Consider the following 25,332-nt stretch of genomic DNA (forward strand, 5'->3'; position numbering starts at 1 on the left):
CGAAGCGGGCATGAAGTTAATTAGCCCATCTGGTGGGCTCATATCACTGGGCAGCTCTTGGCTGTGCTTCCCTTTGTAGTCTGTAATAGTTTGCATGCCCTGCCACATCCGACGAGCGTCGGAGCCGGTGTAGTATGATTTGATTTTAGTCCTGTATTGACGCTTTGCTTGTTTGATGGTTCGTCGTAGAGCATAGCGGGATTTCTTATAAGCATCCGGGTTAGAGTCCTGCTCCTTGAAAGTGGCAGCTCTACCCTTTAGCTCAGTGCAAATGTTGCCTGTAATCCATGGCTTCTGGTTGGGGTATGTACGTACAGTCACTGTGGGTACGACGTCATCGATGCACTTATTGATGAAGCCAGTGACTGATGTGGTGTACTCCTCAATACCATCAGAAGAATCCCAGAACATATCCAGTCTGTGCTAGCAAAACAGTCCCGTGGCATAGCATCTGTGTCATCTGAACACTACCTTATTGAGCGAGTCACTGGTACTTCCTGCTTTAGTTTTTGCTTGTAAGCAGGAATCAGGTGGATAGAGTTATGGTCAGATTTGCCAAATGGAGGGCGAGGAAGAGCTTTGTATGCGTCTCTGTGTGTGGAGTAAAGGTGGTCCAGAGTTTTTTTTCTTCTAGTTGCACATTTAGCATGAGGTAAAACGGATGTAAGTTTCCCTGCATTAATGTCCCTGGCCACTAGGAGCGCCGCCTCTGGATGAGCATTTTCTTGTTTGTTTATGCAGCTCGTTGAGTGCCGTCTTAGTGCCAACATCGGTTTGTGAGGGTAAATAGACAGCTATGAAAAATATAGACAAACTCTCTTGTTAAATAGTGTGGTCTACAGCTTATCTTGAGATACTCTACCTCAGGCGAGCAAAACCTGTTATTTTCAAATAGACACAAACCGCCACCTCTTGTTTTATCGAAGGCAGCTGTTCTATTTTGCCGATGGACCGAAAACTCCACCAGTTGTATGTTATCCACGTCGTCGTTCAGCCACGACTCGGTGAAACATAAGATATTACAGTTTATAATGTCCCATTGGTAGTATAGTCTTCAAATCAAATCAAATGTATTTATATAGCCCTTCGTACATCAGCTGATATCTCAAAGTGTTGTACAGAAACCCAGCCTAAAACCCCAAACAGCAAGCAATGCAGGTGTAGAAGCATGGTGGCTAGGAAAAACTCCCTAGAAAGGCCAAAACCTAGGAAGAAACCTAGAGAGGAACCAGGCTATGTGGGGTGACCAGTCCTCTTCTGGCTGTGCCGGGTGGATATTATAACAGAACATGGCCAAGATGTTCAAATGTTCATAAATGACCAGCATGGTCAAATAATAATAATCACAGGCAGAACAGTTGAAACTGGAGCAGCAGCACAGCCAGGTGGACTGGGGACAACAAGGAGTCATCATGTCAGGTAGTCCTGAGGCATGGACCTAGGGCTCAGGTCCTCAGAGAGAGAGAAAGAAAGAGAGAAAGAGAGAATTAAATTCACACAGGACACCGGATAGGACAGGAGAAGTACTCCAGATATAACAAACTGACCCTAGCCCCCCGGCACATAAACTACTGCAGCATAAATACTGGAGGCTGAGACAGGAGGGGTCAGGAGACACTGTGGCCCCATCCGATGACACCCCCGGACAGGGCCAAACAGGAAGGATATAACCCCACCCACTTTGCCAAAGCACAGCCCCCACACCACTAGAGGGATATCTTCAACCACCAACTTACTATCCTGAGACAAGGCTGAGTATTGCCCACCAAGATCTCTGCCACGGCACAACCCAAGGGGGGGCGCCAACCCAGACAGGAAGATCACATCAGTGACTCAACCCACTCAAGTGACGCACCCCTCCTAGGTACGGTATGAAAGTGCCCTAGTAAGCCAGTGAATCAGCCCCTGTAATAGGGTTAGAGGCAGAGAATCCCAGTGGAAAGAGGGGAACCGGCCAGGCAGAGACAGCAAGGGCGGTTCGTTGCTCCAGAGCCTTTCCGTTCACCTTCACACTCCTGGGCCAGACTACACTCAATCATATGACCCACTGAAGAGATGAGTCTTCAGTAAAGACTTAAAGGTTGAGACCGAGTTTGCGTCTCTCACATGGGTAGGCAGACCATTCCATAAAAATTGAGCTCTATAGGAGAAAGCCCTGCCTCCAGCTGTTTGCTTAGAAATTCTAGGGACAATTAGGAGGCCTGCGTCTTGTGACCGTAGCGTACGTGTAGGTATGTACGGCAGGACCAAATCAGAGAGACAGGTAGGAGCAAGCCCATGTAATGCTTTGTAGGTTAGCAGTAAAACCTTGAAATCAGCCCTTGCCTTGACAGGAAGCCAGTGTAGGGAGGCTAGCACTGGAGTAATATGATCAATTTTTTTGGTTCTAGTCAGGATTCAAGCAGCCGTATTTAGCACTAACTGAAGTTTATTTAGTGCTTTATCCGGGTAGCCGGAAAGTAGAGCATTGCAGTAGTCTAACCTAGAAGTGACAAAAACAAAAGTTTCTGATTTTTGCAATACTACGTAGATGGAAAAAAGCTGTCCTTGAAACAGTCTTGATATGTTCTTCAAAAGAGAGATCAGGGTCCAGAGTAACGCCGAGGTCCTTCACAGTTTTATTTGAGACGACTGTACAACCATCAGGATTAATTATCAGATTCAACAGAAGATCTCTTTGTTTCTTGGGACCTAGAACAAGCATCTCTGTTTTGTCCGAGTTTAAAAGTAGAAAATACAGTCTTGAGGTGCAATCATTGGATGACAAAATGTATGAGCTCTGTTTTTATTTTAAAAAATGATAACTTTATTTAACCTACCTGGTTAAATAAAGGTGAAAAAAAAGCGAATCCGTTTTGTTATCTAATGATTGCACGTTGGCTAAAAGGACTGATGGTAGAGGGGGATTACTCACTCGCCGTCGGATCCTTTCAAGGCACCCAGACCTACGTTGCAGATTTCTCTGTTTTTTCTTCATGCGAATAACAGAGATTTGGGCCTTGTCGGATGTCTGAAGTAAATCCTATACATCCGACTCGTTAAAGAAAAAAAATCTTTGTCCAGTACGAGGTGAGTAATCACTGTCCTGATATCCAGAAGCTCTTTTCGGTCATAAGAGACGGTGGCAGAAACATTGTGTACAAAATAAGTTACAAATAACACAAAAAAACACACACAATAGCACAATTGGTTAGGAGCCCGCAAAACAGCAGCCATCTCAATCCTGCACCATCTTCAAAATCCTCTGCTTTGTGCACAGAGAAATGTCTTTTGAATTAACATGTGGTTGGGATAGCTTTGTGTCTGCATGTAAATGCAGCTTTATTCCGTCTGTATGATGCCTGGCTCCAGTTTCATAGTGACAGCATTAACTAATATTAGGTCTCAGTGAGGGGAAGTGGTGTCAATCTCACTGTTACGTAACATCAGACCAGACCACCCACATGGGACAAAAAATGTTTACATTTGACTATCATCAGTCCTGGATGGTGACACGGAGATGTTTATTTTGTGATTATGAATAACAAAGATGACATTATCCTGACTACTCTGTTGTACTGTATGAATCTTGACTGATGAAGCACTTTGCGTTATGCAGCTTTTATGTGTGCTTATTTACTGGTTGTGTGTGTGTGTTTGTGTGTGCATACATGCAAATTTATGTGTGTATGTGTTACCTTTCAGCACAGGGTACGGAGAGTGCCTGTTGGACGAGCCAGTGAGCAGGACGTACGAGCTACCCAACCACCTCCCTGGTCAGATCTACAATGCCAACCGACAGTGTGAGCTCATGTTTGGTCCCGGATCCATGGTCTGCCCTTACATGGTGAGCCAGGTTTCATTCCTCACAACCAGGTGTCTCGTAAGGGATGTCCCGATTGGCACCCTATTCCCTATATAGTGCACTACATAAGGAATAGGGTGTCATTTGGGACGTAAACTCAGTCTCTATCTCCAAAAAAGTGTCCTCAACCAAACCCCCTATGGATAATGATGTCATATGCTTCTGAGGTTCTAATGTGTCTTGTCTATGATAAGGCACTTGTGTTGAGATGATGAAGTCCTACGTTTATACAGTATAGACAACACTGTACTATACCCCCCTTCCCCAGTCATTGTTTTTAATGAGCTGTCTGTATGACACACAGCTTTTGTGGTTTTATGAGACAATTAGCTTTGTTCAGGGTTTAATAGGCTGCTGTGAGGGAAGCTGCTTTCCCTTCGAACAGAGCATAAGTCCTCATGTTGAACATGCTTTAAGACTTTATGCCCTCTCTGGTCTGGTTGGAGACTTCTGGAATACTGTGTGGCTAATCTATAGTGATAGTAACAGCTGCCCAAGGAGCTGTAAAAGTTACTGTCTGGTGTTCTAGAGGCAGAACTGTACATAAAGCCTGTTATACATCTCACAGTACTTACTACTGAGCAGCACAATAGAGCCTCCTGTCTGCCTTTCAATATTAGGGATATGTAGTTTGGGGTGAAACAGTTCAATTATTCTCCCGCAGTGGGATTTTTGTAAAAGTTGTATTGTAACAGAGTTTAACGCTCCCTTCCTCTCTCTGTCTCTCCGTCTCTCTCCCGCATGTCTCTTTCTTCCCTCTCTCGCTGTCTCTTTCCACACAGAAACAGTGCAAGAGGCTTTGGTGTACGAGTGCTGAGGGGGGTCATAAAGGGTGTCGGACACAGCACATGCCCTTGGCTGATGGGACAGACTGTGGACATGGAATGGTAGGACAGAATGCTGTATTTCTTCCATTGAAGTGTAAATTGATGGTACAATGACAAACACAGTGTATTATCTACTGTAGTAGATGCTCTTACAATAAATCCACTGTTGATGTTTTGCCTTTCCATTATCAATGAGCACATTTCAAACCAAATGTTCAACTCTGTATGAAATGGATCATGATATTCTCCTTGTCTGGAACTGACAGTAGTTCTCATGTAGAGTAGGGACTGTTTGTCCTCTTTCTTCACTACAGATATAGGATCTTAATATGTGCCAGCTTGCTACAGCAAGAAAACAATCCTTCATCAACAGGAAATGTGAATTATTATGTGCATTATAATTAATGAACATTTTTGCAGGGGTTGTAGGGCTGGGCTTTATGGCCTAAAAATCATATCGCAATTTTTTCAAACTAAGCTTTGTTGCAAGAATAAAGGTCAATGCACTGCATTTGCAACAGTAGCGAGTAATCAAAATGAATTCAAGGCTTGTAAAATTATACCTACAGTAGGCTAAATATAGCTTTTTTGGGGCTAAATATTGGCCATCAAGTATTTTTATGAAAATGCTATTTTTGTTACAAATTTAACCAGAACCATGCACAATGCACATCCAGGAATAACGACCAACTTCTGGTAACAGGAAATATAGACAATTAACACAGGTCTCATAAACAATCTCTCAAACACAAGCCCACCTGCTCGTGAGTAGCCAGCAATTCTTTACATATACAGTGCCTTGCGAAAGTATTCGGCCCCCTTGAACTTTGCGACCTTTTGCCACATTTCAGGCTTCAAACATAAAGATATAAAACTGTATTTTTTTGTGAAGAATCAACAACAAGTGGGACACAACCATGAAGTGGAACGACATTTATTGGATATTTCAAACTTTTTTAACAAATCAAAAACTGAAAAATTGGGCGTGCAAAATTATTCAGCCCCTTTACTTTCAGTGCAGCAAACTCTCTCCAGAAGTTCAGTGAGGATCTCTGAATGATCCAATGTTGACCTAAATGACTAATGATGATAAATACAATCCACCTGTGTGTAATCAAGTCTCCGTATAAATGCACCTGCACTGTGATAGTCTCAGAGGTCCGTTAAAAGCGCAGAGAGCATCATGAAGAACAAGGAACACACCAGGTAGGTCCGAGATACTGTTGTGAAGAAGTTTAAAGCCGGATTTGGATACAAAAAGATTTCCCAAGCTTTAAACATCCCAAGGAGCACCGTGCAAGCGATAATATTGAAATGGAAGGAGTATCAGACCACTGCAAATCTACCAAGACCTGGCCGTCCCTCTAAACTTTCAGCTCATACAAGGAGAAGACTGATCAGAGATGCAGCCAAGAGGCCCATGATCACTCTGGATGAACTGCAGAGATCTACAGCTGAGGTGGGAGACTCTGTCCATAGGACAACAATCAGTCGTATATTGCACAAATCTGGCCTTTATGGAAGAGTGGCAAGAAGAAAGCCATTTCTTAAAGATATCCATAAAAGGTGTTGTTTAAAGTTTGCCACAAGCCACCTGGGAGACACACCAAACATGTGGAAGAAGGTGCTCTGGTCAGATTAAACCAAAATTGAACTTTTTGGCAACAATGCAAAACGTTATGTTTGGCGTAAAAGCAACACAGCTGAACACACCATCCCCACTGTCAAACATGGTGGTGGCAGCATCATGGTTTGGGCCTGCTTTTCTTCAGCAGGGACAGGGAAGATTAAAATTGATGGGAAGATGGATGGAGCCAAATACAGGACCATTCTGGAAGAAAACCTGATGGAGTCTGCAAAAGACCTGAGACTGGGACGGAGATTTGTCTTCCAACAAGACAATGATCCAAAACATAAAGCAAAATCTACAATGGAATGGTTCAAAAATAAACATATCCAGGTGTTAGAATGGCCAAGTCAAAGTCCAGACCTGAATCCAATCGAGAATCTGTGGAAAGAACTGAAAACTGCTGTTCACAAATGCGCTCCATCCAACCTCACTGAGATCGAGCTGTTTTGCAAGGAGGAATGGGAAAAAATGTCAGTCTCTCGATGTGCAAAACTGATAGAGACATACCCCAAGCGACTTACAGCTGTAATCGCAGCAAAAGGTGGCGCTACAAAGTATTAACTTAAGGGGGCTGAATAATTTTGCACGCCCAATTTTTCAGTTTTTGATTTGTTAAAAAAGTTTGAAATATCCAATAAATGTCGTTCCACTTCATGATTGTGTCCCACTTGTTGTTGATTCTTCACAAAAAATACAGTTTTATATCTTTATGTTTGAAGCCTGAAATGTGGCAAAAGGTCGCAAAGTTCAAGGGGGCCAAATACTTTCGCAAGGCACTGTAAAGTCTAGAAAACTTGGATCTATTTTCTACAAGGTAGAACAGTTGAATTGTTATGAATACAGCCTTCTGTCCGTCTCCAACTGTTTGAACAACATGGCCTTTTCCCTTTGTGTAGGTTTTGAAATCAAGTGGCCTACCTGGATAAGAATATGCTTATTTCTCAGAATGAGAACGAGTTGCCAATTCCTTATTTAAAGGCATAGTTGTATGCTCATTGCACATTTATAAACCACAGACTAGACAGCTAGCACATAACAGTCTCGCTAAAATGCAGCAATGATTATTGATGCAGTCTGAATCCCTCTGTGAATTATTGGATGTCTATGCAGTCAGTATAAATTACTTTTATTGGCCACAGTTAGTCCTATTGTAGCTGCTCATGGAAATGTGGTCAGGTTTTATCCCCAGTGAGTAATCTGAAGCATGAGCATTAGCGTTAGCCATGTTCTGAGGCCCAAACCATCATCAAACCTCATGTTCTCACCTCCTTGGGATGCTATGCTGATTAGCACTGTTGTGGCGGGGTAGGTGTTGGGTGCATAGTGACAGGCACTGAGTATGTGGCTGAGGGAAAGAGGTGTGAGATGGGGCTGGGGGAGAGAGAGGAGTTAGACAGGGCTGGAGGAATGAGTGGTGAAATGGGGCTGGGGAGAAGAGAGGGGTTAGATGGGGTTAGTGGAAAGAGGGATAAGATGGGGCTGGGGGATAGAGGGAGAGAGGGGGAGAAGTAGATGTGAAGGCCGGGACTTTGAAAGGAGATGCCGTCCGTCGTTCACAGTTGAGTCACCTTATTGTGAACCTGTGACCCTAAAACCTCTTTACAAGGCGGGTGAGTGGGTCAGTTGTCAGGCCGAAACAGAGTCCAAGGCTGAGACACGCAGGGCCACGCTTCCTCTCCCTCCACTCTGCTCAGCTCACACAATAGACCTCACATCAATGATTCCAAAAAGGAGGAGTTGGGGGAGGAGGAGGAAAAGGAGGGAGAGGTGGGCTACGAGTATTTGTTTGCATGTGGTGGTGGTGATGGGGTGAGGAGTAGGGGACCCTCCCCCAGGAGTCTTTCCAGAACAAAAAAAAACCCAGTGTGTGCCCATGTAAGCCCAATATGTTCCATAATGTCTCTGCATTTGTTCCCTGTTCCATCCTGCTTGGATTAGGCTTGGATTACTAGACATCAATAAAGATAATTTAACTAGGGATGACTAACATCTTAATCCAACGAAAACAGCTTCATTATAATGTACCTGTCGTGGGATAGCAACTCTAAATACCTCTGTCTCATTAACTGTGTTGGATTGTGGGAGACCATCTTGAGAGGACACTGTAGTTTGGTCATGCCTGATTGTTTGCCATGACAACCACTATTCAGTATTCAGACCCCTTGACTTTTTCCACATTGTGTTATATTACAGCCTTATTCTAAAATGTATTAAATCGTTTTTTTCCCCTCATCAAATGACACACAATACCCCATAATGACAAAGCAAAAACAGGTTATTAGACATTTTTGCAAATGTATAAAAACATGTTTTTTTTTTAAATATCACATTTACATAAGTTTTCTGACCCTTAATTCAGTACTTTCTTGAAGCACCTTTGGCAGTGATCACAGCCTCGAGTCTTCTTGGGTATGACGCTACAAGCTTGGCACACCTGTATTTAGAGAGTTTCTCCCATTCCTCTCTGCAGATATTCTCAAGGTCTGTCAGGTTGGATAGGGAGCTGCTGCCACCACCATGCTTCACCGTATGGATGGTACCAGGTTTTCTCCAGACGTGATGCTTGGCATTCAGGCCAAATAGGACAAATACTTAAATCTTAAATGTTGTTTCCAGGTGACTACCTCATGAAGCTGGTTGAGAGAATGCCAAGAGTGTGCAAAGCTGTCATCAAGACAAAGGGTGGCTTCTTTGAAAAATCTCAAATATAAAATATATTTTGATTTGTTTAACACTTTTTTGGTCACCACATGATTCCATATGTGTTATTTCATCGTTTTATGTCTTCACTATTATTCTACAATGTAGAAAATAGAGAAAAACCCCTGGATGAGTAGGTGTGTCCTAAGGCCTCTCTCTCTCTGTCTCTCTTTTACTGACTCATCCTTCTCACCTTACCCTCTCCTGGTTTTTCATACCATACATCCTGTACTCTCTTTCTGTACTCTCCCTCTCTATCTCTCTCCTCCCTCTCTCTTTCTTTCCAAACACTGTCTCTTTTTCTCCCTCTTCCTCTCTTGCTCCCTCTCTCTCTCACTATGCTCTTTATCGCTACCTCCCCTCTCTCTCTCTCTCTCTCTCACTATGATCTTTATCGCTACCTCCCCTCTCTCTCTCTCTCTCTCTCTCACTATGCTCTTTATAGCTACCTCCCCTTCCTCCCCTCCCTCTCTCTCTCACTATGTTCTTTATAGCTACCTCCCCTCCCTCTCTCTCTCACTCTGCTCTCTGTGTGCGGCAGACCCTCTCTTCTTGCGGGGAGCTGCAGTAATACGGTCATGTGACCCTCAGCGGTGCCTCTGTCATCTGGCCCAGTGGGTCATGTGCTAACGAGGGCATCCCATCACTTGTTGTCTATAAATACTGCCACCGCCCTCCTCCTCCTCGCATCTTCTTTGAAAGGGCCCTGCCTGTGTAGCTCTGGGGCCAACTAACATGGTCAATCAGGGCCTGTCAGCCCAAAGGCAGCCCTGCCTCCAGCCTGGCCCTGCCTGAATCTACAGGCTCTCTTTTTGATGAAAACAGCCTGTCCTCCCTCTCTGCTTCTCTTATCACCAGGGCAGGCAGCTTCACAACAGCTTGGTGGGTGGCCCAACTTGAATGAAGCAAATGTGCTGTTGTTGTTGCCCACCAATTATTAAGCACCCTGCCCAGTGTTTAGGTCTGAGTGTGTGGTTGAAGGAAAGCTCTGTTGAAATGTATTTTGTGTGATTTGTTCTGTGTGGTGTGATGGATGGAACTATCAATTGCATTCATTTTCAAGACCATCAATTCTTCAGAGTTCTCCAATTTAGTTGAACTATAAAGTTTCCTGACTTATTTTCGTAAGGTTGTTTTGAATGACTTGTGTCAGTGAAAAGCTAGAGAGGAAGTCCTGGTTTTATTATTCCAGTCAGAACATTCCTCATAACTACATTCTGCTCTCCTCTTGTTTCAGCCAATTAGAGAGAGATAGTGAAGTCTTGAAAAGCAGAGCCAGGCTGAGGCAGAATAGAATGTGTTGGCTGAGACGGTGAACGTTGGCTGAGGTGGCGAGTGTTGGCTTGGGCCCCTTGCAGCAATACAGACTGGTGTCGTACGATGCTGACTGTGAGCTGAGGCTCTGGAATCTCTGACTCGTATCAATGTCACTCTCTGCTAATCTCTGGGATGTTTCCACTTTCCATCACCACAGACCTGTTGCTTTGGCTGAACAAGTGGATTATTGTTTTGCTAGCTCTCGCTGACATATCATTTCTCTGTGTAATATTGTACAATAGTGATGGTAGCTTTCGGCGACTCAGGATGGATTTAATTTTGATTAGGTAGCAGGAGGTTGCTACGTGACAAATTGGGACGATAAAATACTAAGCCCTTCACAATGGGAGGTTTTTTAAGCACGCTCTATAATACATCATAACATTTCTTCCTAGCTAACTTTCTGATTTGAATCAACATATTAAGACAATTTAATACCTGAACATCACTATCTGCAATGAACATTATAAAGCAAATATAAGTAATAATCCGGAGAGGCAGATATCTACCTAAAGAGGAGGAGGTAGCCTAGTTTGACTCAAGGTTGAAGATACCCAGGTTAGGATCTCAATAATTCCATGAGGAAGCTTTTGAAAATAAACCAATTAGAATCCTGTTGTCTTAACCTGAATCTGTCTATGTGAAATGAGAGAGGAATAAACACCAAAGGTAAATGTCATGTGTTGTCATTATGTCTTGTTCCTGTTCTTTCTCTTCACTCCGTCTCCCTCTGCTGGTCGTATTAGGTTACCTTCTCTTCCTCTCCTTCCCCCAGCTGTTCCTCATCTTCTCTAACTACCCTTTTCCCACCTGTTCCCTTTTTTCCCTCTGATTAGGTCTCTATTTCTCTCTCTGTTCCTGCTTCTGTCTTTGTCAGATTCTCGTTTGAGTTTCTCATGCCAGAACCAAACTATCGTCTCGTTTGCTTCACCCTTGTCCTGTCCTGTCGGTATCTGCCTGTTCATCTGATGCTACGTGTGATCAGGTACCTCTGTCCTCTATGACCCGCGCCTACCCAGAGAGACCAGCAGTCTGTCGCCGCTAACCCAGCTATTCTCCTCTGCTGCTAAGAAGGGGACTCTAACCCAGCTATTCTCCTCTGCTGCTAAGAAGGGGGACTCTTCTGTGAATATCAGAAGGACTTTATGATTCATTTGTCGCCCTCTCTGCGGGTTGTCTATTTTGCCATTATATACATCTGAAGAGGATCTATGTCTTCCCTGTGTTTTGACATTAAAGGACTCTGTTTTTGTTAAACCGCTTTTGGGTCCTCACTCACGTGCATAACAGAAGAATCTGACCAAGAATGGACCCAGCGACTTCGGATCCTCTCCACTCAGCCGTCGAGATCCAGGGAGCGATGCTAGGCAGACACAAGCAGGAATTGTCTGCTGCTCGACATGCCGTTGAGACCCTGGCCGCCCAAGTCTCCGACCTCACAGAACAGATTCACCATCTCCGCCTCGATCCACCGGCCACTTCCAGGGCTTTCGAATCTCCGGAGCCCAGAATCAATAACCCGCCGTGTTACTCTGGGGAGCCCACTGAATGCCGCTCGTTCCTCACCCAGTGTGATATTGTGTTTTCTCTCCAGCCCAACACTTACTCCAGGAGCACAGCTCGTATCGCCTACGTCATATCTCTCCTTACTGGACGGGCTCGTGAGTGGGGCACGGCAATCTGGGAGGCGAGGGCTGAGTGTACTAACCAGTATCAGGACTTTAAGGAGGAGATGATACGGGTTTTTGATCGTTCTGTTTTTGGGGAGGAAGCTTCCAGGGTCCTGTCTTCCCTATGTCAAGGTAATCGATCCATAACAGATTACTCTATTGAGTTTTGCACTCTTGCTGCCTCCAGTGACTGGAACGAGCCGGCTTTGCTCGCTCGTTTTCTGGAGGATGAGATTCTCTCCCAGGAGGTTCCTTCCAGCGTGGATTCCTTGATTGAACTCGCTATTCGCATAGAGCGACGGGTTGATCTTCGTCACCGAGCTCGTGGAAAGGAGCTTGCGTTCTCCGTTGCCCCCCTCTCCGCATCACTACCATCTTCCTCCGCCGGCTCGGGTGCTGAGCCTATGCAGCTGGGGGATATCCGCATCTCGACTAAGGAGAGGGAACGGAGAATCACCAACCGCCTCTGTCTCTATTGCGGTTCCGCTGGTCATTTTGTCACTTCATGTCCAGTAAAAGCCAGAGCTCATCAGTAAGCGGAGGGCTACTGGTGAGCGCTACTACTCTGGTCTCTCCTTCAAGATCCTGCACTACCTTGTCGGTCCATCTACGCTGGACCGGTTCGTCAGCTTCCTGCAGTGCCTTGATAGACTCTGGGGCGGAGGGCTGTTTTATGGACGAGACCTGGGCTCGGGAACATGACATTCCTCTCAGACAGTTAAGGGAGCCCACGGCCTTGTTCGCTTTGGATGGTAGTTCTCTCCCCAGGATTCAGCGTGAGACGCTACCTTTAACCCTCACTGTCTCTGGTAATCATAGCGAAACCCTTTCTTTTTAAATTTTTCGTTCACCTTTTACACCTGTTGTTTTGGGCCATCCCGGGCTAGTTTGTCATAATCCTTCTATTAATTGGTCTAGTAATTCTATCCTCTCCTGGAACGTCTCTTGTCATGTGAAATGTTTAATGTCTGCTATCCCTCCTGTTTCCTCTGTCTCTTCTTCACAGGAGGAGCCTGGTGATTTGACGGGGGTGCCGGAGGAATATCACGATCTGCGCATGGTGTTCAGTCGGTCCAGGGCCACCTCTCTTCCTCCGCACCGGTCGTATGATTGTAGTATTGATCTCCTTCCGGGAACCACTCCCCCCCGGGGTAGACTATACTCTCTGTCGGCTCCCGAACGTAAGGCTCTCGAAGATTATTTGTCTGTAGCTCTTGACGCCGGTACCATAGTCCCCTCCTCCTCTCCCGCCGGTGCAGGGTTTTTTTTTGTTAAGAAGAAGGACGGGTCCCTGCGCCCCTGCATAGATTATCGAGGGCTGAATGACATAACAGTGAAGAATCGTTATCCACTCCCTCTTATGTCTTCAGCCTTCGAGATCCTGCAGGGAGCCAGGTTTTTCACTAAGTTGGACCTTCGTAACGCTTACCATCTCGTGCGCATCAGGGAGGGGGAAGAGTGGAAAACGGCGTTTAACACTCCGTTAGGGCACTTTGAATACCGGGTTCTTCCTTTCGGCCTCGCTAACGCTCCAGCTGTCTTTCAGGCATTAGTCAATGACGTCCTGAGAGACATGCTGAACATCTTTGTTTTCGTTTACCTTGACGATATCCTGATTTTTTCACCGTCACTGCAGATTCATGTTCAGCACGTTCGACGTGTCCTCCAGCGCCTTTTAGAGAATTGTCTTTTTGTGAAGGCTGAGAAGTGCACTTTTCATGCCTCCTCCGTCACATTTCTCGGTTCTGTTATTTCCGCTGAAGGCATTAAGATGGATCCCGCTAAGGTCCAAGCTGTCATTGATTGGCCCGTTCCTAAGTCACGCGTCGAGCTGCAGCGCTTTCTCGGCTTCGCGAATTTCTATCGTCGTTTCATCCGTAATTTCGGTCAGGTGGCAGCTCCTCTCACAGCCCTTACTTCTATCAAGACGTGCTTTAAGTGGTCCGTTTCCGCCGAGGGAGCTTTTGATCTCCTCAAGAATCATTTTACATCCGCACTTATCCTTGTTACACCTGACGTCTCTAGACAGTTCGTATTTTTCTCATCGCCTGTCGCCGTCGGAACGTAACTATGATGTGGGAAACCGCAAACTGCTCGCCATCCGCTTAGCCCTAGGCGAATGGCGACAATGGTTGGAGGGGGCGACCGTTCCTTTTGTCGTTTGGACTGACCATAGGAACCTTGAGTACATCCGTTCTGCCAAACGACTTAATGCGCGTCAGGCTTGTTGGGCGCTGTTTTTCGCTCGTTTCGAGTTCGTAATTTCTTATCGTCCGGGCTCTAAGAACACCAAGCCTGATGCTTTATCTTGTCTCTTCAGTTCTTCAGTAGCCTCCACTGACCCCGAGGGGATTCTCCCTGAGGGGCGTGTTGTCGGGTTGACTGTCTGGGGAATTGAGAGGCAGGTAAAGCAAGCACTCACTCACACTCCGTCGCCGCGCGCTTGTCCTAGGAACCTTCTTTTCGTTCCCGTTCCTACTCGTCTGGCCGTTCTTCAGTGGGCTCACTCTGCCAAGTTAGCCGGCCACCAGACTAAGTCCGGTAACTCCCCTCCTGCCGGCCATCTCAGACCGCTTCCCATTCCCTCTCGACCGTGGTCTCACATCGCCTTAGATTTTATCACCGGACTGCCTTCGTCAGCGGGGAAGACTGTTATTCTTACGGTTGTCGATAGGTTCTCTAAGGCGGCTCATTTTATTCCCCTCGCTAAGCTCCCTTCTGCTAAAGAAACGGCACAAATCATCATCGAGAATGTTTTCAGAATTCATGGCCTTCCGTCAGACGTCGTTTCGGACAGGGGTCCGCAATTCACATCTCAATTTTGGAGGGAGTTTTGCCGTTTGATTGGGGCTTCCGTCAGTCTCTCTTCCGGCTTTCACCCCCAGTCTAACGGTCAAGCAGAACGGGCCAATCAGACTATTGGTCGCATCTTACGCAGTCTTTATTTTCGTAACCCTGCGTCTTGGTCAGAACAGCTCCCCTGGGCAGAATACGCCCACAACTCGCTTCCTTCATCTGCGACCGGGCTATCTCTTTTTCAGAGTAGCCTCGGGTACCAGCCTCCGCTGTTCTCTTCTCAGTTCGCCGAGTCCAGCGTTCCCTCCGCTCAGGCTTTTGTCCAACGTTGCGAGCGCACCTGGAAGAGGGTCAGGTCTGCACTTTGCCGTTATAGGGCGCAGACTGTGAGAGCCGCTAATAAGCGTAGAACTAAGAGTCCTAGATATTGTCGCGGTCAGAGAGTTTGGCTCTCCACTCAGAACCTTCCCCTTAAGACAACTTCTCGCAAGTTGACCCCGCGGTTCATTGGTCCGTTCCGTATTTCTCAGATCATTAATCCTGTCGCAGTGCGACTTCTTCTTCCACGATATCTTCGTCGCGTCCACCCGGTCTTCCATGTCTCCTGTGTTAAGCCCGTTCTTCGCGCCCCCGCTCGTCTCCCCCCCCCCCCATCCTTGTCGAGGGCGCACCTATCTACAGGGTTCGTAAGATTTTGGACATGCGTCCTCGGGGCCGTGGTCATCAGTACCTAGTGGATTGGGAGGGGTACGGTCCTGAGGAAAGGAGTTGGGTTCCCTCTCGGGACGTGCTGGACCCTTCGCTGATCGATGATTTCCTCCGTTGCCGCCAGGTTTCCTCCTCGAGTGCGCCAGGAGGCGCTCGGTGAGTGGGGGGGTACTGTCATGTATTGTCATTATGTCTTGTTCCTGTTCTTTCTCTTCACTCCGTCTCCCTCTGCTGGTCGTATTAGGTTACCTTCTCTTCCTCTCCTTCCCCCAGCTGTTCCTCATCTTCTCTAACTACCTCGTTCACCCTTTTCCCACCTGTTCCCTTTTTTCCCTCTGATTAGGTCTCTATTTCTCTCTCTGTTCCTGCTTCTGTCTTTGTCAGATTCTCGTTTGAGTTTCTCATGCCAGAACCAAACTATCGTCTCGTTTGCTTCACCCTTGTCCTGTCCTGTCGGTATCTGCCTGTTCATCTGATGCTACGTGTGATCAGGTACCTCTGTCCTCTACGACCCGGCATACCCAGAGAGACCAGCAGTCTGTCGCCGCTAACCCAGCTATTCTCCTCTGCTGCTAAGAAGGGGACTCTAACCCAGCTATTCTCCTCTGCTGCTAAGAAGGGGGACTCTTCTGTGAATATCAGAAGGACTTTATGATTAATTTGTCGCCCTCTCTGCGGGTTGTCTATTTTGCCATTATATACATCTGAAGAGGATCTATGTCTTCCCTGTGTTTTGACATTAAAGGACATAACAGTAAAAGTATCTGAAGTACAGGTGAATGGAACAGCTTACGGGCCAAACCACTAATTCAAACTAATGATAACCTTCCACTGCTGAGTAGAGAGGATCGTGTGAGGGGTTGGGGGGGTGGCTCTCAGCTTGTGGTTTCATCACCCCTGTAAGCCCCTCTCTCACCTCTTAGAACACGAGGAAGAACACCGTGTCCCATGATGTTTCACAATTCACTGAAAATAAGTTGATTTTTAAACCATATGCTTACCCCAAATATAAAACCACTATAGCATACACTATCTAACTCAACCTTTGCTCCTAACCTTAAAGATGGGGTGAAACAGTGCCACTGTCTGCCCCGCGGCCTTGTAATTGTTTTTGTTTTGTTGAAGAAGCAGAGCTGGAGAGCGTTGCGCATCGTGATTATAATTTTTTTCATTCCGTACAAGTATGCTGCTGTTCCATCGCTCATAAAATTATGTCACAAATTCTACAGCACAAAGTCAGTCATGTCTGAGGTCTAAAAATAATAATGACTTGATAATCCATGCCTTCTGGGAATGTTATAAAGTCCAAAAGTTATGGGCGGAGTAAGAAAAATGTCTGTCAGAAGTATTACAATGTAAATTAACTTTTAATCCGTCTGTCTGCATATTTCAAGACATGGCATATGAGGGTGCAGTGCGATACCCGATGGGTTGGGTGATACTTCTCGTCAATCATCAAAAAAAAGTATACTTAAAAAATGGAAATCAACCTATCCTCCATCGTTGACTCAATGGAAAGATCAAATGCTTTATCTAAAAATTGAAAGTGCGTGGCCTACAGAGAGAAACAAAATAGTGCAGTTTGAGGCCATGTGGCGGAAAGTGATGTGGTGCTGGAGATGGGTGTGTGTGCTAGTGAGTCTAGGCAGGTGTGATGTAGTTGATGTTTGTAGGATGTTGTTATTTGATTGTGTATGTTTTGTATTGTTTATATACAGTGCCTTGCGAAAGTATTCGGCCCCCTGGAACTTTGCGACCTTTTGCCACATTTCAGGCTTCAAACATAAAGATATAAAACTGTATTTTTTTGTGAAGAATCAACAACAAGTGGGACACAATCATGAAGTGGAACGACATTTATTGGATATTTCAAACTTTTTTAACAAATCAAAAACTGAAAAATTGGGCGTGCAAAATTATTCAGCCCCTTTACTTTCAGTGCAGCAAACTCTCTCCAGAAGTTCAGTGAGGATCTCTGAATGATCCAATGTTGACCTAAATGACTAATGATGATAAATACAATCCACCTGTGTGTAATCAAGTCTCCGTATAAATGCACCTGCACTGTGATAGTCTCAGAGGTCCGTTAAAAGCGCAGAGAGCATCATGAAGAACAAGGAACACACCAGGCAGGTCCGAGATACTGTTGTGAAGAAGTTTAAAGCCGGATTTGGATACAAAAAGATTTCCCAAGCTTTAAACATCCCAAGGAGCACTGTGCAAGCGATAATATTGAAATGGAAGGAGTATCAGACCACTGCAAATCTACCAAGACCTGGCCGTCCCTCTAAACTTTCAGCTCATACAAGGAGAAGACTGATCAGAGATGCAGCCAAGAGGCCCATGATCACTCTGGATGAACTGCAGAGATCTACAGCTGAGGTGGGAGACTCTGTCCATAGGACAACAATCAGTCGTATATTGCACAAATCTGGCCTTTATGGAAGAGTGGCAAGAAGAAAGCCATTTCTTAAAGATATCCATAAAAAGTGTTGTTTAAAGTTTGCCACAAGCCACCTGGGAGACACACCAAACATGTGGAAGAAGGTGCTCTGGTCAGATGAAACCAAAATTGAACTTTTTGGCAACAATGCAAAACGTTATGTTTGGCGTAAAAGCAACACCCTGAACACACCATCCCCACTGTCAAACATAGTGGTGGCAGCATCATGGTTTGGTCCTGCTTTTCTTCAGCAGGGACAGGGAAGATGGTTAAAATTGATGGGAAGATGGATGGAGCCAAATACAGGACCATTCTGGAAGAAAACCTGATGGAGTCTGCAAAAGACCTGAGACTGGGACGGAGATTTGTCTTCCAACAAGACAATGATCCAAAACATAAAGCAAAATCTACAATGGAATGGTTCAAAAATAAACATATCCAGGTGTTAGAATGGCCAAGTCAAAGTCCAGACCTGAATCCAATCGAATCTGTGGAAAGAACTGAAAACTGCTGTTCACAAATGCTCTCCATCCAACCTCACTGAGCTCGAGCTGTTTTGCAAGGAGGAATGGGAAAAAATTTCAGTCTCTCGATGTGCAAAACTGATAGAGACATACCCCAAGCGACTTACAGCTGTAATCGCAGCAAAAGGTGGCGCTACAAAGTATTAACTTAAGGGGGCTGAATAATTTTGCACGCCCAATTTTTCAGTTTTTGATTTGTTAAAAAAGTTTGAAATATCCAATAAATGTCGTTCCACTTCATGATTGTGTCCCTCTTGTTGTTGATTCTTCACAAAAAATACAGTTTTATATCTTTATGTTTGAAGCCTGAAATGTGGCAAAAGGTCGCAAAGTTCAAGGGGGCCAAATACTTTCGCAAGGCACTGTATATATACAATACTGTGCAAAAGTTTTAAGCAGATGTGAAAACTTACTTTGCATTTTGTTAATTTATAAATATCATCTATTAACATGTCTATTTTTGAAAGCATTCTTACTTTACAGAATTTTTTCACACCTGCCTAAAACTTTTGCACAGCACTGTATATACAATGAATAACATTTCGGGAAATCGGGTCGAGACTTTGTTTTCCATTATTATTATTATTATTATTATTATTATTATTATTATTAAATAGCCTAACTAAAATATGTATTGTCTTGTTAAACTACATAGAATTGCAGGAAATGAGTTTCAAAACAACATTTTCCTAAGTCCTCAAATGAAACAAAATCAATCTGGGGGTGTATTTAATATAGGCTATCTCAATAAACAATAATACAAAATAAAAAGGGGGCATGACATTTTACAAATTTGAAAAAGAGGGCCTGGGAACCCCTGTCTAATCAGCCAGCTGAACTTAGAGCAGAGCAGATGCTTGTTTGGTTTGCTGCTAGCTAACCGTGCTCGCTCCCTCAACAACTTGATGGCTCCCTAAATGTTCTTAAAACCTCTTAAGGATCTGACCCTTTTTTTTCAATTTTCGCCTAAAATGACATACCCAAATCTAACTGCCTGTAGCTCGAGCCCTGAAGCAAGGATATGCATTTTCTTCCAATCAAATCAAATTGTATTGGTCACATACACATGGTTAGCAGATGTTAATGCAAGTGTAGCAAAATGCTTGTGCTTCTAGTTCCGACCATGCAGTAATATCTAACAAGTAATCTAACAATTTCACAACAACTACCTTATACACACAAGTGTAAAGTAATGAATAAGAATATGTACATATAAATATATGGATCAGTGATGGCCGAACGGCATAGGCAAGATGCAGTAGATGGTATAGAGTACAGTATATAGATATGAGATGAGTAATGTAGGGTATGTAAACATTATATAAAGTGGCATTGTTTAAAGTGACTAGTGATACATTTATTACATCCCATTTGTAATTATTAAAGTAGCTAGAGATTTGATTCAGAATGTTGGCAACAGCCACTCAATGTCAGTGATGGCTGTTTAACAGTCTGATGGCCTTGAGATAGAAGCTGTTTTTCAGTCTCTCGGTCCCAGCTTTGATGCACCTGCTGCTGTAGTGGGCCATGACCTCACCTTCTGGATGATAGCGTGGTAAACATGCAGTGGCTCGGGTGGTTGTTGTCCTTTATGATCTTTATGGCCTTCCTGTGACATCGGGTGGTGTAGGTGTCCTGGAGGGCAGGGAGTTTGCCCCCGGTGATGCGTTGTGCAGACTTCACTACCCTCTGGAGAGCCTTGCGGTTGTGGGAGGAGCAGTTGCCGTACCAGGCGGTGATATAGCTCTGAGGGCCCTCACCTCCTCCCTGTAGGCCGTCTCGTTGTTGTTGGTAATCAAGCCTACCACTGTAGTGTCATCTGCAAACTTGATGATTGAGTTGGAGGCATGCATGGCCACGCAGTCATGGGTGAACAGGGAGTACAGGAGAGGGCTGAGAACACACCCTTGTGGGGCCCCAATGTTGAGGATCAGCGGGGTGGAGATGTTGTTTCCTACCCTCACAGGGCGGGGTCGAGACCCAGGGTCTCAAGTTTAATGACGAGTTTGGAGGGTACTATGGGGTTAAATGCTGAGCTGTAGTCGATGAACAGCATTCTTAAATAGGTATTCCTCTTGTCGGGATGAGTTAGGGCAGTGTGATTGCGATTGCGTCGTCTGTGGACCTATTGGGGCGGTAGGCAAATTGGAGTGGGTCTAGGGTATCAGGTAGGGTGGAGGTGATATGATCCTTGACTAGTCTCTCAAAGGACTTCATGATGACAGAAGCGAGTGCTACGGGATGATAGTCGTTTAGCTCAGTTACCTTAGCTTTCTTGGGAACAGGAACAATGGTGACCCTCTTGAAGCATGTGGGAACAGCAGACTGGGATAGGGATTACGCGGCTAGGGATGCCGCCTGGGCCGACAGTCTTGCGAGGGTTAAGACGTTAAATGTTTTATTCATGTTGGCTGCAGTGAAGGAGAGGCCACAGGTTTTGGTAGCGGGCCATGTCGGTGGCACTGTATTGTCCTCAAAGCGAGCAAAGAAGTTGTTTAGTTTGTCAGCAAGCAAGACATCGGGGTCCGTGACGGGGCTTATTTTCTTTTTGTAGTCCGTGATTGACTTTAGACCCTGCCACATACCTCTCGTGTCTGAGCTGTTGAATTGCAACTCTACTTTGTGTCTATGCTGACGCTTAGCTTGTTTGATTGCCTTGCGGAGGGAATAGCTACACTGTTTGTATTCGGTCATGTTTCCAGTCGCCTTGCCCTGATTAAAAGCAGGTGTTTGTGCTTTCAGTTTTGCGCGAATGCTGCCATCAATCCACAGTTTCTGGTTGTGGAAGGTCTTAATTGTCGCCGTGGGTACAACATCACCGATGCACTTGCTAATAAACTCTCTCACCGAATCAGAGTATACATCATTGTTGTTGTTCGACGCTATCCGGAACATATCCCAGTCCATGTGATTGCTTCAATCTTGAAGCGTGGAATCAGTTTGGTCGGACCAGCGTTGAACAGACCTGAGCATGGGCGTTTTCTGTTTTAGTTTCTGTCTATAGGCTGGGAGCAACAAAATGGAGCCGTGGTCAGATTTGCCGAAAGGAGGGCGAGGGAGGGCTTTGTATGCGTCGCGGAAGTTAGAGTAACAATGATCCAGAATTTTCGCACATTCGATATGCTGATCAAATTTAGGGAGCCTTGTAAATGCTGCCTCAGGATATGTGGTTTCCAGTTTACATATTGTACAATGAAGTTCTTTCAGGGCCGTCGAGGTGTCTGCTTGGGGGGGGGGGGGATGTACACGACTGTGATTATAATCGAAGAGGATTCTCTTGGTAGATAATGCAGTCGGCATTTGATTGAAAGGAATTCTAGGTCTGGTGAACAAAAGGACTTGTATGTTCCTGTATGTTGTTATGATCACACCACGACTCGTTAATCATAAGGCATACACCCCCGCCATTCTTCTTACCAGAGAGATGTTTGTTTCGGTCGGCGCGATGCGGGAAGATACCAGTTGACTGTATCGACTCGGATAACGTATCCCGAGTGAGCCATGTTTCCGTGAAACAGAGAATGTTACAATCTCTGATGTCTTTCTGGAAGGCAACCCTTGCTCGGATTTCGTCTACCTTTGTTGTCAAGAGACTGGACATTGGCTAGTAGTATACTCGGGAACGTTGTGCGATTTGCCTGTCTACGGAGCCTGACCAGAAGACCCCACCGACCCTTCTGCGGCGCCGTTGTTTTGGGTCGCCTGCTGGGATCCGATCCATTGTCCTGGGTGGTGGACCAAACAGAGGATCCGCTTCGGGAAAGTCGTATTCCTGGTCGCAATGTTGGTAAGCTGACGTTGCTCTTATATCCAATAGTTCCTCCCGGCTGTATGTAATAAGACTTAAGATTGCCTAGGATAACAGTGTAAGAAATAATATATTTAAAAAAAATACTGCATAGTTTCCTAAGAACGCGATGTGAGGTGGCCATCTCTGTCGGCTCCTGACTGTACATTGGTACCATTTGAAAGGAAAAACTTTTAAGTTTGTGAATATGTGAAAAGAATGGAGGAGAATATAATTCATTAGATCTGGTAAAAGATAATACAAAGAAAAAAGCAACTGTTTTTTTGTATTTTTTTGTACCATCATCTCTAAAATGCAAGAGAAAGGTCATAATGTATTATTCCAGCTGTTTAGATATTGGCTACTAGATGGCAGCAGTGTTTGTGCAAAAAAATTGACTGATCCAATGAACCTTTGCATTTCTGTTATTTTTTTTTATCAAGACTGCCCAAATGTGCCTAATTTGTTTATTAATAACTTTTCATGTTCAAAATTGTGCACGCTCCTCAAACAATAGCTTGGTATTATTTCACTATAATAGCTACTGTAAATTGGACAGTACAGTTTGATTAACAAGAATTTAAGCTTTCTGCCAATATCAGATATGTCTATGTCCTGGGAATTGTTCTTACTACATTAGCCTACATTAGCTCAACCGTCCACCAATCCTGAAGAAGTTTTAAGCAACAACGTGTGTGTGTGGTGTGAAAATGACAAATTGAAGCAACAGTTGGGCAATTTTATCTCACAAAGCCTTCAAATGCCTTAGGCATGGCCCCAGATGCTGCAGAGAACCCCCCCCCCCTACATACACACACTCACCACACACCCCACACACATGGCTGATTTAATCTTTCTGGGTTTTTTAAACCCACATAATCTTTTCAAGTAAAAACAAAAACATATTAAACATCAAGTGCCTGCAGTGAGGGGAATGCCTTAAAGGCTTACAGGGGCTTTGGTCCTATCTGACAGCCAACCCCTTGTGTTTGACATTTGCTCAGGTCTCACCGCCCAGCAGCACCGCAGCAGTCGTCCCCTGTCCCATACAATCCTCTAACAGGGGGGTGGTGGAGGGCACCAGGGGGATATTCTATGTGTGTGTGTGAGGGGGGGGGGGGTGTATTTGGTGTTCAGTATTTTCTCAACCCAAAGGCCTGACTCAACACCGTGTGTTCATGGCCCCGGGCTGTTTACACCTTCCTGACATCATGTACAGGCCTTATACTCCATCATTGCTCTTTAGAGTATATTATACTAGCCCTGGACAGGGAAACCATGCCAGATTAGAGATGTGTGTGTCTGTGTGCGCGCGCGTGTGTCTGCGGTATGGAAGGGATATCCACAGGTATTCACCCCAGGTCATGGCTTAGCTCAGGGCACATTAATGCTTAGGCATACACGGGGACACCTCAATCTCATGGTAGCATCTCATGATGCTACCATGATATCCAAAACCAAAGAAGGTGGGAGTAACAGAGAGGATCATTTTTCTCAGTCACAGGTGAAGGATATTTTAAACAAACAAAAAGGGTTCTATAAGCAGTTGTTACAACATCAAGAAAATAGCTTCAAGAGCTTTGTCCAAATAATGATGGACTCAGCTAACAAAAAAATGGACGATCTGACCAGAGGTCCAGGACCTTAAGAACAGTTTCCAGTTCTCCCAAGGAGAGGTGGATGTCTTGAGACATGCAGCAATATGATAACAAACTGTCCACGCGTGATGACATCAGCACTGTCTGTGAATCATTATTAACAATGACTGGGAAAGCTGACTAGAGGGACAAAATCCAGGAGGAATAACATCGTTATGGATGGCATAGAGTTTTCACAGGCCGAGTCTGAGGAGAACGTTTAAATAAAATATCACTGAAAAGCTGCTGATGGATCATACAAAGATTTAGGTGGAACACTTCCAAAGGTCTGGAAAACCTGGAACCAGCCTAGATGACAGACCCAGGCCGATAGTGGTTAACTTCCTATGGTTTAGGGACAAGATAGCTGTTTGAGATAGAGCAAAGAACTTGAGATGAACCAACATCTTCCTTAACAAGGACTACTCGGAAGCTATGCGCCAGAGGCGGAAATAACTTATCCCAGCCATGAAAGCTGCCATAGAGCATGGGGACATTGCTTACATCTGCTACGATAGGCTCATTCTCCACCCTCCACCCTCCTGCCCAGACTGGGAGGAGTGAGAGAGCCTAGCTTCTGGGTCAGTAGCTTTAGCCCCACATTACACACATAAACCAACTGACACTCACAAGTGCCTGATTGACTGACTATTAGCCAAACAATGTTCTTGTCATGCTTTTATATTATTTTTTATATTATGTCTATCTCTGATAAGCTACCAAAGCTAAAAAATAACTCATATTAATATACAGTGCATTCAGAAAGTGTTCAGACCTGTTCTCTTGTTATGTTACAGCCTTATTCAAAAATATATTACATTTTAAAAAATCCTCTATCTGGAAAAAAGGTTGTTAGAAATTTTCGCAAATGTAAAAAAAAAAAAAGCAGAAATACCTAATTTACATAAGTATTCAGACCATTTGCTATAAGACTTGAAATTGAGCTCAGGTGCATCCTGTTTCCATTGATCATCATTGAGCTGTTTCTACAACTTGATTGGAGTCCATGACCACCTGTAGTAAATTCAGTTGATTGGACATGATATGGAAAGGCATACACCTGTCTATGTAAGTTCCCACAGTTGACAGTGCATGTCAGAGCAAAAACCAAGTCATGAGGTCGAAGGAACTGTCCGTAGAGCTCCGAGACAGGATTGTGCCGAGGCAGAGATCTGGGGAAGGGTACCAAAACATTTCTGCAACATTGAAAGTCCCCAAGAACACAGTGGCCTCCATCAGTCTTAGATGCAAGAAGTTTGGAACAACCAAGACTCTTCCTATAGCTGGCCGCCCGGCCAAACTGAGCAATCAGGGGAGAAGGACTTTGGTCAGTCAGGGAGGTGACCAAGAAAATGCTGGTCACTCTGACAGAGGTCTAGAGTTCCTCTGTGGAGATGTGAGAACCTTCCCGAAGGACAACCATCTCTGCAACACTCCACCAATCAGGCC

The 25,332-nt window shown here is 44.9% G+C and overlaps 1 protein-coding gene across 1 annotated transcript in view; it reads left to right on the plus strand.

Moving 5' to 3' along the window:
* The window catches only part of LOC139385010 (A disintegrin and metalloproteinase with thrombospondin motifs 20-like), a 153,857-nt gene that overhangs the window by 66,272 nt on the left and 62,253 nt on the right, over nucleotides 1-25,332 (plus strand). Inside the window, exons 10-11 of the mRNA XM_071130028.1 lie at nucleotides 3,685-3,826; nucleotides 4,627-4,731. Coding sequence (XP_070986129.1) covers nucleotides 3,685-3,826; nucleotides 4,627-4,731 — 247 coding nt within the window. The remainder of the gene's footprint in view (nucleotides 1-3,684; nucleotides 3,827-4,626; nucleotides 4,732-25,332) is intronic.

The sequence above is a fragment of the Oncorhynchus clarkii genome, chromosome 1 (assembly GCF_045791955.1).
Source record: "Oncorhynchus clarkii lewisi isolate Uvic-CL-2024 chromosome 1, UVic_Ocla_1.0, whole genome shotgun sequence".
NCBI classification, from domain to species: Eukaryota; Metazoa; Chordata; class Actinopteri; order Salmoniformes; family Salmonidae; genus Oncorhynchus; species Oncorhynchus clarkii.